Source organism: Heptranchias perlo, chromosome 5 (assembly GCF_035084215.1).
Source record: "Heptranchias perlo isolate sHepPer1 chromosome 5, sHepPer1.hap1, whole genome shotgun sequence".
Lineage (NCBI taxonomy): Eukaryota > Metazoa > Chordata > Chondrichthyes > Hexanchiformes > Hexanchidae > Heptranchias > Heptranchias perlo.
Genome location: NC_090329.1, coordinates 69,669,109 through 69,688,606, shown reverse-complemented (window position 1 = coordinate 69,688,606; position 19,498 = coordinate 69,669,109). Strand labels below are relative to the sequence as shown.

The 19,498-nt window shown below is 40.2% G+C and overlaps 1 protein-coding gene across 2 annotated transcripts in view; it reads right to left on the bottom strand.

Annotated features, from left to right (window-relative positions):
• Nucleotides 1-12,906: 12,906 nt before the first annotated feature.
• Nucleotides 12,907-19,498, bottom strand: part of ptprk (protein tyrosine phosphatase receptor type K) — a 539,056-nt gene continuing 532,464 nt past the window's right edge. For both annotated transcript variants that reach the window (XM_067984566.1, XM_067984567.1), the window contains one exon: nt 12,907-14,176. In XM_067984566.1, the coding sequence (XP_067840667.1) occupies nt 14,123-14,176 (54 nt within the window). In that variant the 3' untranslated portion in view covers nt 12,907-14,122. The remainder of the gene's footprint in view (nt 14,177-19,498) is intronic.

Sequence of the window (19,498 nt, the reverse complement as noted above, 5' to 3'; positions counted from 1 at the left end):
ATATGCTGAAGGGAATTAACTATATCCACAAAGCCATCTGTGTCCCTTCTGTCAGTGATACTTTATATGTGAATTGAAGCAGTACTGCTGCATAAACTGCCAAATGGTGTGTGTTGCTAGAGGCAAGTGACTTAGAGGGGAACTATATTCATCTAATTTTGCCACATAATCAAAAAACGTTACAAGCAGAGAAACCTTCGCAATTACCCTCAGCATTCCTTGAAGTAAATTTTCATTTTCAGTGTTCCCGGCACACATCAAAGGTGCACATTGGAAATTTCAGCACACGCCACCCATGATTTTCTGCCCATTAATATGAAGTATGGAAAATTGTGGGGTGGGGTGGGGGGCCCAATTCCGGTATGCACTGTCAGTCTATGAAGCTCTGTGCTGGGAATACTGAAGACAAAAAATTATCCCCTTGTTTTCACGTTTTCCTCTGAGATTTCTCCCCTTATCCTTCCTTTCCTGCAAGTGGTGACTCATGTTGGGTTCATCTAATCATTTGCCCAAGTGACCATTCTTTATGCGTGAGCCCAGACAGTGTTGGCACGATATTTGTCTGAGCCCTGTCCTGCAAAGTTCATGCACTTTCCAGCAGAGGTCATGAATAATCATCAGAAGCTTCTGGCTGATTTTTCTCCTCCCTTCCCTGGGGACATTGTGGCCAATTGTGCCCATTAGTGCTCAAATAACAGCACCTAAGCAAGATGCTATGTTTCAACTTATATTAAAGCCCTGATTTTGCAAGTCCAGCAAAATTGGTGCTGCACTCACCCATGGTGCAGGGGCACACATGTCAGCAGCAACAGGGGGTGGGGGATGGGAACTGGCAAGCCTCTCCTTTTCATTTCCATTTACCCCCATATTCATGAAAATACATACATGGAGGCAGGCCTATATGACAGCTGGCTGGGAAGTACAAAAGTGCGTCAGCCCACAGCTCTTCAAGGGCTGCTGCTCACCATTAAAGGGGATATCGGGAGTGGAGTTAGAGGTTGAGCATTCCTCATAAACTAAGTGTGCAATAATGGCAGTGGGGAAGATTTTGGCATTTAGCCACGTTTCCTTGGAGACCCACCAAAGGAGGGTGCTGTCTTTTGAGTGAAAGGTCACCCACCTGTTAACACAGAGGCCCAAGCTGCCTGGGTGGAAGTCACAGAACGAGTCAATGCAATTTCACAGGTCCGTCAGACCTGTGAGCAAATGAAGCAGCAGCTAGATGGTACTAGGAAAAGTGCCAAAGTAAGTATATCCACCACTGTATAAATGTCTGCTCTTTTTTCAGAAAAGGCATGACACCAATGCAAATGCTTCTTCCTTGCACCCTCAGGGAAACAGCATGGAGAGTCCATTTACCTTTTCTTGCAACACTCTCTTACACAACAAAATTTGGAGGACACAATTGCAGAGGAGCAAAGTAATACATAGCAGTTCAAAGTTCAACTCTCAGGATACTTTCAGCAGAAACACCATGCTGTTCTTCTAGAGTCAACCAATGTTTCTTCTCCTTTAAATAATGTGGGAACTTTGGAATGTCAGACTGTCATGAATGCTTCCTAGATGTTTCTAATGTTTCTGTGGTTAGATGCCACCCGAATGGTGATTGAGTGCAAACCCTTTCTGTTCATGAAGGCCTTGAGATTGCTATGAAGAGTCCTGAAGCCCACATAGCATTATGTGTGACACTTTGCACTAAAGGGATCCCTGCAACCTGGTGTGAGCAGTACGTCCTGTCCAATTGATAACTCTTTTCCAAAGGAAAAGTAATGAAAGTGCTGTCTTTGTAAACATAGTGGTTATACTTGTTTGATACACATGTGCATTGCAGACTGCCCGATGTAGTAGATGTCTCCTGAGGTAGGTTGCAAGGATCTGGTAGAATGAAGACTTCAACAAAGTTGATGAAACACAGGTCTCTTCTGATATGACCATGTGGAGGGTTTGCTAAATGCAGGATGTGGCCAAACACATCAAATTGAATTGAAACTGCAATTGTTCGCCTCTTACAAACTCCTCTTCCTCATCTCAATTACACAGCACTTTCAGAACTCCGAAAGGAATATTCATCCTCACCTCTTCACACTGTGCAAAATCAAAGCCAGCACCAATCAACAATAATTAAGTTACGTGTAAGTGGGAAAAAGTGCCCAGTGAAGAAACAAATAGTGCATGGAGCAAACTGCAGTAATGAATACATAAGAATGAAAAAAAAGTGCAAACTATTTCATGAAAAACATACCTTTTCAATTTAAGAAGCCTGCCTCAGCAGGCCAGGTCCTGGAACTCCTGTATGCCCAACCTTGGATTTTTAGATACAATAATAGTTAGCTGAGAAGATTCTTCATGATCTTATGTATGTTTGGTGTATCGATGCAGAATAATCATTCAAAATAATTGGGGTCAACAGCGTGACCAGCGCCACCAGTACTGTTGCGACGTGCGCCTCTGCACAAATGAGCTGACCATACCAAATTACATAAGATCAGCTCGTATGCATAATTTTGTTGTACTTCAAGTATGTCTCACAATGCTTGAGGAGCACCAGGCCTGCAATATCAAGCACCAGTAACCAGGTGAAAGGCTGCTGCCTGCCTGTTGCACACTGGTGATTCCCCATTGTGGGAGAGGCAATGGGGAACACGGAGGACACTGGACAGTGGTGGGTGTGAACATTTTCTTTTAAAGCTACATGGTTTCCCCTTCTATTCCTGCTCCCAGCCTTTTTTGCATTCATCACCCACACTGGGGCACTTTTGGCAGATTGCAGGCCTCAGGCCTCTGCACCCAGTAATATAGGCATCAGCACCTGCCATTATATTATCTGCCTCAATATGTAATTTAGTTTTTAATCTAGTAAGGGTTGGTCAGTTTATTGAGCAAACCTCTATCCTCCCTCACTGGAATGGCTCTATGTTAGTCACATGCAGTACTATAGATGTAAGGGTCTCTACCTAATTCCTAGTATTAGGAATTTCTACTCAAGTCACTTGTTGTTTACTTTCCATAGTTAGTCAAATTAACCTTCTAGCCTAAAAACAAAATAGTTGTCCCATTGGCAGCATAGTGGCACCACAGAGTGCCTCTCACTACTGAGTTCCTGATCTCAGCTGCATCGCTGGTGAGGCACCAAATAGAGACCAAGTAATTCCTCATAGCAAGAAATAATTCTGCAAAGCTGACATCACGATTCTAAATGGTTAAAAGGTGGACTGGAGGCATTAGTTTCAGTTGAACTTCAATAGAACAAACTCTTATTACTCACCTCCCATTCTTACAAATATTTCCTGGTCAGCATTGAAACTCCATTATATAGCTAGTAGCAGAAATTACGCTTCAAAAGGATGAATACCTGAAGATAATGTCTTTGCTGGTCCCACAAGTTTATATAAATGAGAAATGATTCCAGTTTGATATGGGAAAGATGTTGCAGGAATTACTGCTTCTGATATGAAATTGTTTTTTTTTCAAATGGCATTTCGTTTTATGGTGAGGGCAGTCTGTTAAATAGCCTGCTGAATTATTGTAACGAGTACATAAACTGCACATTCACGCAAATTTTTACAACCTGTAAATCCAGCAGTATGACTTGTGCTGTGCTGCAATGTTATGGCAGGTAACAAATTAGAAACACTTCTGTGCCAAGCAATTGTATCTCCTGGGATAAATCTAACAAAATTCAGCTAACAACAATCACTTAACCTTTTAGTGTGGACTCCCTGACAACAACAACTTGCATTATATAGTGCCTTTAACAAAGTAACCAGTTCAATTTTGTTAGAAAATGTGCAGTACAGTCACATTGCGGCAGATAGTAGAAATCAAAATGATAAAAAAAGCTATTTTTATCTGTACCATTTAATGCTTGTAAGTTAAATTTTAGATGTTTCATTGTGTTAAAAAAACACTTAATAAACAACAAAAACAAATGATATTATACAGCATCTTTAACATAATGAAATGTAGAATTAAATAAATAAATGCATGGAAAACAGGAACAAACTATAACATGCATATTTTTACACCCATTGTTAAAATGATTTGAAAAGATAATCTATTTTTTTAAATCTAGTTTTAAATCAAAGGCTTATTCTCAGATTTAGTGCTAAATTGAAAAATTACACTTTTGGAGGCAAGGACACTTTCAGCAGTATTACCACTATGCCACATTTTCCAATATAAGTTTAACAGCACTAAGTATTTCCTAAAAACACAAATTCAGCCAATTATTAGAGGACAGATTCCATTAAGCTTGGTTAGTCTGCCACTTTCTGATATTTGAAATTTGTTATGTGACCAATGTCATATGTTGCAATCCAACCAGATTTTATTATCGACTCATTTACGATACATCTCAACGTTTTTCCATCAATGAAAATTGGGACAAAAATAAAGATAAAAATAGCTCATGAAAATTTGTATGTAAATTAATGTATTGAGAAATGAAATAAATGACATTTATAAAGCATAAAATTTGAAAAGAATTCCTGAAAAGACAAGAACAAAAATATAGAAAGGAAAAACTACATTTTTGTCAATTTTTTCCATGGTTAAAACTATAAACATGACTAAAATTTGGGAAGAAAAGACTAGACTAAAATTAGGATTGTTTCTTATGAAGACCATTACTAAAATAAGAACAAAATTTGAAATAAGACAAGATTAGAGCTAAAATTGCTTTAGGACCAAAAAAACCTGATTCATGATGCAACTGTACAAAATAAGTTTTCTGACATAGTTGTGAGATAAAATAAAGTGGATTTTAACTGTCGGACATCTGGTTGTCAGAGGCAGGCTACTCAATCCCTCAGGCGGGAGACCCCGTCCATTTCAAGGGTCTGCCCCCCTTAACATGCTTCCGGCGAGCTGCACGACCTGAATAAGCCTTCTGCTGCAGCTCGCTGGCTCTTTGCCGGTGCAGTATCAAGCAGCCCAGAGGCTGACCCAGGTGGCAGGAAGGTAGCTCCGGTGGGGGGCCAGAACCCGCAGCAACCCTCATTATTCTTGTACAGGCTGGAGCAGCGCACAAGCTTCTCCTGGCTCCACAAAAATAATTTTAACACTTAATTTTTCAGGCCTCTTATGCTGTACCCCTAAATTTTACTGAACGGAGCATCCACGGTACATACAATTTTAACAGCTTGCTGGGCAGAGTATCAATGTCCTATGTATGTTCTAGGACCCCAATTTGCATAGATTAATGAGGAACCTGCAGGCTCAAAATAACAAAATGCAAATGTATATCCAAGATGAAGGACAATGTGATAGAAAGGAGCCTTTTAGTCAAATGAACATGGAAAAATTTTTATCGACAAATATATTTCAAATTTCAAATAGCGCAATAGTAACTTAACCACTTTTTGCATTAATACAAATATAAAATATCAGCAATAAATCTATATAATTAAAAGTTTTGCATCTAGTGTGCACATGTCACATCATGGCTTTCAAAGTATGGTTTCAGTGTCCCCTAAGTATCACACTTACAGCATCAAACCTCAAAGCATCACATACCCTTAAGGCAAAAATAATGGAATGGTTGAAATGAGCACTTATCTGTTGTTACCTAATAAATGTCTGATTGACTAAAAGTGGACAAATCAAAAGGAGTTCAATTATTGAGCTGGACTTTGTTGTCTGCGTTTTTCTGCTGATTCTTTGGATCCTCCTGATTGTGTGTAGTCCATATCAATCATGGCAGGCCATTCTCTTCATCATTCTGGCTCCAGAACATTACATTTTGGAGTCTGCTTGGAGCTGGGGGATACATAACACACCAGGATGTCCTATTATGATTGATAGCAAGCCAGAACATACTGTAAGTTTAGTCACCCTCCCTCCCCTGTAAGGGATGGAAAGGATAAACAGCCAGCAAAACCATTATTGGGGGCAGTGAAGGTAACTGAATTTCTTATTTTCTTGAAAAACAATATAAATCATCAAATTTTGAACTTTCACGAGAGCCAAGTAATTAACTATATTAAAGGCTCGTTTACATTCAGAACGCCCATGTCCATTTTACATTACTTTTCTACAAAACATCAAAACAATGCAAAGCACAAACTTTTGAACTATATCTAACAATTTTCAAGTGGCCTATGTTCAAAGGGTTCTTTATATTCAATGTATTATATGCATTCTTCCCTGACCTTAACCCCTCCCCTTGCAACAGTACAACTTCCATGAGACCTGCTAGAATGTATTCAAATTCTGTGAAAAACAGCAATTATGTTCACAGTGATATAAATATGTACTAGTGTATTCTTGAAGAATGATTAAAGGTTTTAGAATATACTTTTAGAAAAATATTTAGATATTGGGGTTCATACCATCCCAGCATGCACTTGTATCCCATTAAGCTAATCTCACATGATAATGCACTGACAGTGCATTTAAATTTTAAGTGTGGCACTCCCAGTACATAGCAGATAATTTGCTGGGAGCACACAAAGATTAATAAGCTGCAACTCTTAAATAACTGCAGCCCAGTAGGCACCAAAGAACTCATTATTGACCCTTTGTCAATTTATAGAATTTACAAAGAAGTATCTACTAAGCTTTGTGTGGACTTACCATAGAAAGGATCTGGCACAGCTTTAAACTCTGGATGAAGTGACATATCACTGGATACAGGTCCAATATCTGTAGTACTCCAGGGAACTTTGACTGGCTACATCTTGGAGCTGTAAGGGGAGGCTTTTGTGTGAGCCGATTAACTACAGAGCAGAATGGTAAACAGTAACTCTACCAGCCCAACCCTATAAAGTAATTCAATACAATCATGTCACTGTGCATCTTGGCGAAACCAGACTGCACAGCGTCATGGGCTTTTCAATGACCTGAGCTATTGGTCTCTTGTGTACCTAAGGTGGAAAAGGCCTGCACCTCTCTACTGCGTGCTTTTTCATTATGCTTGTTTTGGCAGACTCTGACCCGTAAGGCACAATCTGGAGGTGGCACTCTGAAGGATCTGACCAAAGCTGATGCCCCAAATAGCACTTTTAATGGAATAGAATCTATTTGTCTTGTTTCTAGGTATTATAGTTGGCTGAACTTGGCCAGACATGTCATCATTGTTATATTTAACTTCTCCCTTCTTCTTCCAAAAGTATGACTGTTTTCTAAAGATTCTGAATATATAGTGGTATAGTAATTACAATTAAGCACTGCTCCATTAGTTTAACACATTATGTTTATAATAGTAATAAACTGCAACAAATCATAACATTTAAAATCTCCTACATCAATTTTGAATTAGTGAATTTGGTGATTGAGGGAAAATCACGGTTGTAGAGAGATTACAACCTAATGCAATTTATTATCTATTTTTCTGGGGTTACATTTCAGTGTATGGGAAGCAAAAAATATCACAAATGTCCTATAGAATTGTGAATGAGGGAATAATAATGAAAAACTCCCTTTAAGGATTCAGTTGCAAGATTCAAGGCATAACAGCTACAGCGCTATTATACATAGCCACAGGGAATTCTCCCTACATAGCTTCTAATGTTCGCTGATATTAAATATGTTCTATTAAATGGAATTCTGTATGATTTAATGTTTAATCATACTACACCTTGTAATTCTGAGCCAATCACAGAAGAGATAGATAGATTCATGTAATTGAGATGAAAACCACAGGTATCCCTTAGGGGTTTTGTATCACACACACCTGCCAGAGGGAAAGAACTGCCATGTCTGTACTTTATGACTCTGCTGTATGTTGCACTGTATTCTGACCAGCCAAAATGTAGAGCTACAAAACCCTGCATTTGTTAATTTCACAGAAATATGAAATCTTTTTCATATGAGAGTTTCATACATCTGATGGGAATTCTCCTGATAATGATGAACAAACACTTGTTCTGTTAAGTACCATCACATTGTCAAAATCAGGGGCTCTTGCTGAAGAAAACAAAACACAACAAAATCTCAAGACGTGAGAGATTTTTAAAATTTAGTCTTGCACATGAAAGATTTCAGAAAATCTGCATATCCCTTTTTCTTCAAGTCTTCAGCTCATTTTTAAACTGTAATCATGCAATATTCCTTTCAGTGTCAGCTTTTCAGTTTGCTGAATATGCTTTCTGTGCCACTCTGAAATAATGCCCAAAACAATTGCAAATCACATTGCTTTTCTGATCGTATTTTATTACCATCAAGGTTCCATTTCATGAAGTTATCTAAAAAAGAAAACTTATATTCATCAGTGGTTTCTTTTGAGGTAAGCCTACACTGAGAAATATTTTTCTCATATATAATAAAAAATGTCAGTTTAACATAATGGCAGTATCATTGGCCTCCAGGTGTACTGGAACAAATATGACTACCTCGAGTTAATTGTTCAACATAAATGCATCTTTTATTGTCTTGTACACTCAGCAACCCTGAGATTTAAGAATGGATTTTACAAAGTTGCATTCCCATGGTAGAGCTTCATGCACCAGGAGCACATCAGGAATTCAGGCACAGAGGTCAACGGTCTCCTCGGGATTTTCTATCTGTTACGAATAATCTGCGCGGTCTGCTGACTTCCTCGTTTAATTGTAAACAATTTTACAACACCAAGTTATAGTCCAGCAATTTTATTTTAAATTCACAAGCTTTCGGAGGCTTCCTCCTTCGTCAGGTGAATGATGTATCTGCTTTAGCACACAATAACTCAATTCATCCACGCATTCATAAACCACAAACGCTTTCATTCCATTAACGTGTAGCCTGTCTGTGGCCATTTGCTCAGGGTTATGGAAATCAATGCCTGCTTCCCAGCCAGACATTATGCCTTCATTTTCAGTCAATGCACCATGCCCATGACCCCATTATTTGACCCAGAAAGTGCATGGTTCGCTCCTAGGAGACCAAGGTTACCCTCTGCAGCTCTAGCTCAGGACACCTCTACAGCAGCTGACTACAGCATGCCTCTATGAGAATTGTCACTGAACACATCACAAGTATGTTACAGCAGAGATTCAGATGCTTAGATAGATCAGGAGGCAGACTACGTTACATTCTTTCCAAAGTCTCTGGCATGTCACACAACTTGGCAGTACAACGAGGTATCATCATAGAGTACCTGGAGGAGAAAAGCATTGAACATTATGAAGGAGATAACTTCAAAGAGATGAAGGAGGCTGAAGTTTCAGCTGCTGAACCACCTTTGCCTGCTGCCAGAGCCATTCAACATGTTGCCATTGATGATGCATTTCCTTGTGACCCCCCCTACCTATAGCATGAACATGTCCTCACTACATCTTCAACATACTTTCAACAAATGTTCATACCCACATTACCGTAGATCAAACATGATCTAATTGAATGGCAGAGGCGACTCGAGTGTCTGAATGACCTACTCCTATTCTTATCAATCGCCAAAGATACCATTCCAGTCATCTGCAGTTACAATATCCAACATCATAACAAGAACACTGGATACAGTACAACCCAAGAGTAAATAATAGAGGAGAAATTGGTTCTCATTGCACCAGTCCTCTGGGTGGAAAATGGGGGCTATGTCCCACGGACAATTACGCTTGAAATACGTTGAATGTCATTTAATTTGGGCGATATTCAGGCATCCTGGGTGGCCGCCTTAAACAGGTGTTAGGCCCCTAAAATATGTTAATGAGGGGCCTCATGCCTGTTTAAGGACCCATTTTAGAAATTGGGCAGTGCTGAGCTCTGCTCAGATTTTCCAGCGTTTGCTGCGGCCTAACCAGTAACCACCAATTAACAGGTGAAATCTTTAAAAAAAAAAATCTTCATGTGGAGCCAGGAGGAGCAGCAGAGTTCCATCCAGCTCGAGAATGCTTGAGGGCCGCTGCCTCAAATCCCTTTGTGGCCTCGCCCCTCCCCACCTCTTCCAGCCCTACAACCCTCCAAGATCACTGCGCTCCTCCAATTCTTGCCTCTCGCGCATCCCTGATTTTAATCACTCCATCATTGGCGGCCTTGGCTTCAGCTGCCTAGGTCCTCAGCTCTGGAATTCCCTCCCTAAACCTCTCTGCCTCTCCTCCTTTAAGATGCTCCTTAAAACATACCTCTTTGACCAAGCTTTTGGTCACCTGTCCTAATATCTCCTGATGTGGCTCAGTGTCAAATTTTGTTTGCTAACGCTCGCAAAGTGCCTTGGGATGTTTTACTAAGTTAAAGGCGCTATATAAATGCAAGTTGTTGTTGTTGTTGTTAAGTGAATCTTGGAGAGCTAGCAGGTCTATGCTTTTTGTAAAATGGGCTATAGCTGATTCATCAAGACTTTTTGGAGGCAATCATGGAACAGCCACTAAAGATGTGGAAGATGAATCTGACAATCACATAGCACAGAAGGTGGCCAATCGGCCCATCGAGCCAATGCCGGCTCTTTGAAAGAACTATCCAATTAGTCCCACTCCCCTGCTCTTTCCCCACAGCCCTGTAAAGTTTTCCTTTTCACATATGTATCCAATTCCCTTTTCAAAGTTACTATTGAATCTGCGTCCATCACCCTTTCAGGTAGTGAATTTCAGATTCTAACAATTCACTGAGTAAAAACACTACAAGCTTAAGAATCAGGTACAGAGGAATAATCTCTGTTTTGATTAGCTCACCAGAGGGACAAAAGCAAGCTGCTACTAGTGTTCATCTTCAAAGTGCATTCCCTTGGTTGCAAGCTGTTAATGAGAATGTTGATTTTAATGCAATGCTTACTGCAGTTGAAATGGAGGATTGTTTTTAATGTTCCTTCCCAGAGTTTATTAAGACAGCTTTGATCATACATTATGGTTTTCTACTGAGTATAAAAACAATATTAAAAGAATCACTCTGGTTTTTAGATCATAATACTAAACAGTATCCAGTGTCCATGACACCATAAAGGGGTTTAAGATACTCCAATATTTAGACGATTGGTTACTTTTCGGAGACGCCCTTGGGGGGAAGAAAGTCATTGGCTGAGACCTTCTCTTACTCTTTCAACAAAAGATTGAGAACACTGGCAGTGCTTAAACATAAATTACTTTCAATTATGTTAGAGATCTAAGTAACAGACCACAGAAATCAATTTTTTAATTTTAATGGACTCATTTTGGGCAGAATAGGATTGCCTTAATTAATGGTCATGTATCCCATCAAAACCAGAAGTCTTGGAACAGATACTGTAGAATCACAGAAATTATATACAGGAGGACATTCAACCCATTGCATCTGATTTCTACAATTGATACTATCTACTCTGATCTCATTTCTGTACCCTTTCCATGTGTCCTCTTATTTTAACACATTTGGGCCTAGATTTTCCACTATTGACTGCCTGTTGCAGCAGTGTAAAACAGGCAGCTGGAAGCAAAAAAATTGGTGAAAATTCCACACTGGTGGAAACTGCCCAACTTGCACCCTGATGCAGATTCTAGTGCACAGGACTGGTGGCTGAGGAAGTACCCACCTGAAATAGGGGGTATTTCATTTTAAGAATAATTTAGGGAGGGTGATGATCCTGCATGCCATTTTCTGCCTTGTGAAAGGGGCATCCAGGATTGCTAGGTAATCATAAGTATATTGGAGGTACTGAAAAGAACACAGAAATATGATGGTAAGTATATTTCAGCCTTTCCTTAACAGTTTTTCTTCATTTTTTTTGTTTTTTTTCTGCTGCCACTCAGATTACCAGAGGGAAACAGTTTGGATTTTTTCTTCTCAGACAGCTCTCATGGTTGTACCAATGGACTTCCCAATTGTAATCCTCCTATCTGATCTGATTGTAAGAAGAAAAAGACCTACGGAGTGATCCCAGACAGGTCAGCTGCACGAGAAATGCTCTGTGCCTACCTGCCAGAATCTATACAACCACATCTGCAGACAGAAGTGAACATATTTCAGTTTGGCAGATGTTGCATGCAGATGCCCCTCTTCCCAAAGCAAGCTGGGACAGCAGACACTATAGCACCATTAAAATATGTGAATGCTTGACTAACTGTAATGTTGAATGCTTCCTTGGACCCCCCATTACAGTATGATGTGCTTTCGGTGACACTGCATGAAAGGAGGTATGCCAGGGCAATCAGTGGAGCCTGATGGGCTGAACCTGCCAAGGTGCCACCATCCATTTCCATCGGCTTGGCACATTAATCTGCATTGTTGCCAACCACTCGCACTTTGAGCAAGCAGTCAGCTTTTTGGATGGTTGGAATTGCAACTCTCACAGCCATTTAAAAGTTTGCCAATTTTTGGCACCTCAAATTGTCCAACAATACCATATGCAATACACATCTCCTTCACGTGCGCTGAATCTATATTAAAAATTATGGGAGTTTCATTGGTCCCCCGGGCTCCCAGTGTAAACAGGATTTAGCAATATTCTTACTGCAACAGAAACAAGTGCGCATCAAGGACCTCGCTGCTACGAGTCAGCCCTATATGGAGCTTTCAAATAGATTCTTGCTACCATCATGGGGTATCCTTTTGGGTCAACACTTTGTGGGGGTAATTTTGACTTTCGGTGATGGTGTAAAACGAGCAATATCGATTCAGTTGTCCATTATGCATCGCTCCTGATTTTCATTTCCACTTCTGTACAATCTCCATTGGTAGTCACAAAAAAAAACGAGCTCCAAATTTCCAATTGGCCGTATGCTGTTCAATGCTGATGCAGCTTTGAGAGAAATTAATCAAGAAAACATTTAAAATAAGCAAAGGTTTACATTACTGAGTTGGGGGAAGCTGCAGTTGGCAACATGTGAGTACAAAGGCTAGAGTGCTACCCATTGTAGTAAAACTTGAGTGGAATTGAGTAACCCTGGTTGCTTTTCTGCACCTCCCAGCAGCCAGTTACAGAGAAGGGAAGGTCGCCAGCCTGTGCTCTCAATTAGTAAGAAAGGTGTGTGGTGTAGGAGGGAAGGGTGGGGCATGAAAATAACTAGAAAATGTTCATAAGCATTCTTCAACACTTCAGATTACATGATGCCTTTATTTGATCACTTGTTCTGCTATACCCAAAGTCATCTTGATTTTTTTTACAACATTTAAATGACCCAGAAAATACATCACAAATGACTAATTCATTACACCTTTCATCCCAAACAGAAAGATTATTCTTGTATTGATTGCCCTGCTGGATTATCTTTAGACAAACTCAGAACACATTTTTACCTTAAGACAGTCATCTCCCGTAGTAAGTTACCTCTAATACTGCTTCAACTATTCGCAGTCATGATTCATCACTGTAGGCTTTTAAACTAGGTACAGTTGACAATAAATCACACTTAGTTTTATTTAAACTAGTTTACTAACATATATGTGAAAAAAACTTTAGAATGTCTCACATAGGAGGGAAAAAAAACCTGTATTTGGTCCCAATTTATAGGCCTCTCAAATATATCAATGTTCTATTATCGAATGGGTGCAATTAACTAATTTACACAATGTAAACATTTCTAAGCATTAATTAAAAGATAGTCAGTAACCTACACTGACCACTACATACAAAAGTAAACTACTTAAAAACATCTGAACTTAAAAGCTCTGGCAAAAAAAACTATTCTGAAAAAAATGATTGTTCAGCTTTCAAACAGGATTACAAGCAAACAATAAATACAATGTGCTTTCTTCATATAGACATATTTACAAGCATCTTTGGCTTATAATAAAAGTTGCACTACAAATTACCTGGTGTGATCCAGCAGAATACACACTAAACTTTAATAAGCCAGTCCAAATATTAGCGCATTTACTGTGGCAGCATGCAAAGGGTATTTTACATCACTGCACACATTTCTGCTTTCAAACAAGATTGGTTCAAAAAAAGATGTAGTATCACTGTTTACAAATTTGTGCATGCAGACCAATAGTTTGGTTGTATTTTTAAAAAAACCAAAACTTTTGTTGACTTAACACTGAAAATGTTTTTAACTTATCACTGAGCAATGAAATCCATAGCCAGATCATATCATATTATGATGGCACTGAATGCTGTTTGGTAATAGTTTGAACACATACAAATACATTGTCATATTTTAAGACAGTTTTATAACAGAGGCAGAATATTATAACAGTTAAAACCAATTCCCTCATTTAAATGTATACTCTTCATGCACAGGCTTAGTGACAATTTCCCTTCAAAAATTAGCACAACTTTGCGATGTAAATGTAATCACTATGAAGATTCAAGATATTCCAAAGCAACATCATAACAGAATCGATATTGTTCCTGGAAAAAAAAAGGAAAATGTCAGTTTGCTGTTTTTTTTAAAAACGGAATACAATAATCAAAATTTGGGGAAAATAATGACATTATTTAGATTACATAAGTGTTAAGTAGCCTAACCAGAAAGGTCATATTTGTCTTGTTGCAAGTAGCTCAATATCTTCTGTCACAGTGTCTGGCTGTAGCTACATAATTTTGTCACACATTGTAAAAAGCATAAAGTATCAAATTTACTAACACTTCTGATAGCTATGCATACTGACATCGTAAATTAGTCTGTGATGACATCCCCGTGCTTTATTTCCAGTAAAATTGTAAACATGTCCTTTTAGAAGCAGAAAAAAAAAATCTACAACACATTTACGAATTCACCAAACATACCGATCGAGGAATCACGTCAATTAAAATGTTTTAATTCATTTTTAATCAAACTGCGTCCAAGCAATGCACTTCAGCTGCAAAAATGTTAATGCAATTGTATAATCACACAATAATCATTAATCCTTGGATCAGCTACTAAGAACCCATTTCAGTGTGCCTTTTTTCTTGGGCTGCTGAGTTATCCTTGGGTATTTTGGGCTTTTAAGTATTTACCCCCAAAAAAAGAATCAGAGCTTTACCTGGTCACTCCAATGATGCAATCAGATCGAACTTTAATATTCAATCTCCGAACCGGCGAGGAAACTGGCTTTTGGAAGCAGTTTTCAACCAATCAGGGACCAGATTTTACTTACATGGGTTTGAGCTCCAGAATGGGCAACAAAATGGTAGGGGCACAGAAAATGGGTAAGATTTAATTTAAAAACAAAAAAATTAAGAAATAAGGTAAAATAAAAGTTAAAACAGTAAATGTTCTTGAAAGAGTGAATAACAAGGATGGGAGAAAAGGGCAAGAAAGTGGGCAATAAAGTAGAATTGGAGTTATAAAAACTATTTTTATTTAGAATCCTTTTCTAAAGCCTACAGTATCAATAATACAGTATTATTGTAACAAGTGATTCCTGCTATCTCAGTAATATCAATGTAATACTAGGGGATTTTTCAGCCCCACTGAGTTGAGATCTTTTAACTGTATCCAAACTTATGCCTTTTTCTAATCTCTTAATAGATATTGGTTTTAAATAAATAACTAAGGAGTTATTCATAATCTTTGAAGAAGTGCAAACTCTTGTTTATTTCCTCTCCCCAAGGTGTTGTGTTAAAATATATACACAAATGTGTACCGAACATAAATCTCATCTTCCAGGTACAATTTTACTCTTGTCTTACTGGTGAAATCCATGGATAGCCCCTAAATAATGTGAATTGTGAACATCTCCTGTGGAATATTTATGCTCAGAACTTAAAAAAAAATCTGCACCAACAATTCTTCTTCAACTTAAAATGAAAGTAAACTGTGCCATCAAAATGAATGTCAGGCCACAGACAAGGCACAATTATAAATTAGGTCATATATTTTAAATACAAGTGAACTGACTTGTTGGGCTGATTTCTTGAACAGTATTAAGCACTGGCTTAAAAAAAACTATAACAAGTAGCAAATAACATTCAACCCCTTGTCTCTATCTTCACAGCTAAAATTAGTCAAAATCCCAACCAAGTTGAATATGAACTTGCATCATATAGCAACTTTTTTTTGGTGATGCAAAACATTTCTGGAAAGGATGTGGTTGGGGAGAACCTTTGGGGCTAATTGTGCACGTTGATGCTATCTGATTATCTCTAGATACAGAACAGCAGCACAAATACCACAGCGGTTTTAATCCCTTAGCAACGGGACAATGGGCTGTTCTCATTTTACAGAATTCAGATGCAAGATTGCGATGCATGAGGTAAAACAAAACTTACGGCAGATTTTTGAGCTTAACAGAACGTGCTGGCTGACAGGTTCTACAACAGGTGTTATATGCACCCATAGTGCAACATTTTTCACTCATTGTACTTATTTTTTTGTAATCAAGTTAATGTACTTCTTCATCAGTATTTTCAATAAACAGAAAGCAATGAACAAGTTTACATTAGTTTAGGTGCCTTTTTAAACACCAGTAAAGCAACATTTCTTTCACTTGTCCTCATTTGTCATCTTATTCAGACTGCAAACCAAATGCGAAATGTTGTGGTTCAGTCTGTTAAGTGCTGAGCAACGTTGGTAGCTGTACCACAAAGTATCTGCAAAAGCATTCTTTGCAAATTTCAAATATTAAAGTGGAATCAGTAAAACATGAAACCAGAGAACATGTATTAATTCCTGGTATTCTTTGAATGAGTTGTAGTTTGTACCCTTGCAGTTTGCTTCGTAAACTTTTGTGCAGAAATGCTACTCCAGATATCAAGGGGTTAACATTTAATCGAGTTCAAATTGCTTTAACCAAAAAAACCACAGTGGATACCTGCTTAAAGAAGAAATTCAATTCCCAGATACAGTACAAACTTGATAATGATAAAAAGTCACGAACACTATTTTTGCTTGCACCAAATTTTAAATAATATTTATGATTTGTGACGTGTACATGCCAATGCTCTTTTAAACACATTAACTTGTATGCAATTTTTAAAACATACCTAACTTACCCAACACTTTTTCAGTCTATCTTGGCTTGTAACTGTTGCAGAGGCTGAGTATCCTGTTCCCAGGTTCCTTCAATGCCCGTTTAGCTGGTCATGAGACGACACGGGGCTCGATTTTAAAACAAAAGGCCAGGTGCGTTGGAGCGGGGGGCCAAAGAAAATTGGCTTTTCGAGGAGCTGCCAGAAATCCCGGCTCCAAGACACCGAAGAATGCGGACGACCCAGAGCCATTTGGGTGTGCGTGCCGTTCCCAAACCCGGAAGTCCCACCGGCATTTAAAGCCGGAGGAAGGATATTTAAACCAGCAATTCACCTAGTTAAAGTCATTAAAAAAATGAATAAATGTAATTTACAATGAAGGCAAGCGATTTCAACGCTGCCTCAACGTGTTTCCTGTGCTGCGTGAAACACAGCATTGTGAAGTCATCGGGTTTCATCCAGCAGCCATTTGGACATTTAAACCCCTGTTTGACAGATGGGGATAAAAGGTGAGTTATTGCAGCAGGGCACTCAGTTCTCTCAGAAAAATTTTTAGCTGGGAGATCTTTGTGTTTAGACTGAAAATTCTTGGTTTCCACTCAGAATTTTTCTGTTTACACATATTTACCAACTTTTCGGACCCCCTCAAACTGACACCATCAGGATGAGGGGGGCGCAATGGCTGCATTCACCAGTACATCTGAGGACAAGGAACATCACCATCATCACCAGACACAGCGTGCACTTCCGTCACATGTAGCTCCACAACGCAGTGCTGCACCACAAGCACCTGCACAAGAACACAGAGGGGGAACAACAGAGGGAGCGACGTCGCAGGAGGCACTACCCTCGTCAGAGGATCTACAGACGAAGGCTCAGCTTCCTGGACCTCTCTGAGGAGCAGTGCATACGGAGGCTGAGAGTGAGTTGCCAGGTGGTCGCAGACATCTGCAGCCTCCTTCATGCCAAGCTGCTCCCGGCTACATCTCATTACCCATCGCTGTTGAAGTGACCACTGCCCTCAACTTCTTCGCCTCCAGATCATTCCAGGGTACCACCGGTGACATTGCCAGGATCTCTCAGTTGTCTGCACACAAGTGCATAAGACAGGTCACCGACTGTTTGTTTCATAGGGCCTTGCAATACGTCAACTTCCCGATGGACGACCTCAGCCAGACGCAGAGGGCAGCGGGATTCCACTCTATGGCTGGCTTCCCACGTGTACAGGGTGCAATCGATTGCACGCATATAGCAATCAGAGCACCTCTACACGAGCCAGGACTGTTCATCAACAGAAAGGGGTATCACTCCATCAACGCTCAGCTCGTTTGTGACCACTGCAAAAGATTTCCTCACGTGTGCATCAGATTCCCTGGCAGCTGCCATGATTCGTTCATTCTGAGGGAATCCAACATCCCGGCCCTCTTTCACGCACCAAACAGCCTTAAGGGCTGGCTCCTCGGGGACAAGGGATACCCCCTGCATAGGTGACTCATGACACCTCTGAGGAACCCCACCAGCGAGCAACAGCGTCGGTACAATGACAGCCACATCGCCACCAGGTCTATAACTGAACATGCGATAGGGCTGCTCAAGATGCGATTTCAGTGCCTCAATCGTTCCGGGAGAGCACTTCAATATGCACCAGCAAGAGTGGGTCGCATTATAGTAGTGTGTTGTGTCCTGCACAACATGGCGCAACAGAAAGGGGTACCGGTTGATGAGGCCCCATGCCCTCATCCACATCTGCATTGAACATTGAGGAGGAGCAGCAGCAGGAGAAGGACGAATCCCTGGGCAGAGCAGCGGCTCACCTGGCTGCTCATGAGGCAAGGGAGTCACTCATATGTGAACGGTTCTCAAGATCAGAAAGTGAGAATAGTCCAGTCCTCTCACCACCTGGAAAGAGCAGCGCAAACACTAGCGCCCACTGCACAAGACAGTCCTGCAACTACACATACACCCACTGTAAAGTGACCCACTGGGTGGCATCAAGTTTCACCGTTTATGATGAAGGACATGAAAAGGCGCTACCACAAAAGGCAGTCAAGAATGGGCAAGACGTGGCAGTAGTGGTGAGAATGATAACATTTATTGTGACAAAAAACAAATATATATGAAAAACATGACAGGCTGACAGACACCCTTGTGCATACCTTTTGTGATCACGTAGCCTTTCTCTTCCTACTACTTCTACGTGGTGCATCTCCTGTTGCTGCAGCAGGGGTAGTGGCAGGTTGCTCATGTCCATGGCCGGACTGCTTAGATGCTTTCGGCCTACGCCCTCTGGGTTTAGGAGCCCTCTGGGTGAGGGCCCCTCCAAAGACTGCACCTATGCAGGGGCCACCTGGAGAGGAGGCAGCACTGCGGGTACTGGTTGAGAGGGGTGCAACGGGTGAGACGTGTGAGTGCTTTGAGTGGCGTCCTCACTTCCATGTCTCCTTTTGCCATCATCCCTCTCCTGGACCAGACCCACATCATTCCTACCACCCTGCTGGAGAACATTTTTTAGGGCATACATGATGCCTTGGAAGCCCAATTGTAAAGTTTCTGTCTGCCGGTTTACTGTGGCAGAATGTTGTTCACCGTGAGTCCGAATAGCCTTTGTCAGGGCCTTGCTTGAAGCTCAATGGAGGCTAGCCTTCTCTCCATCGCAGGTATTTCTGCAGTTACCTGTGACACTCTGTCAGACATTTCCACAGTTAGGTGCAACACTATCTCAGAAAGTTCAGCACGTCCCTGCGACACTATCTCAGAGATTCCCTCGTGTACCTGTGC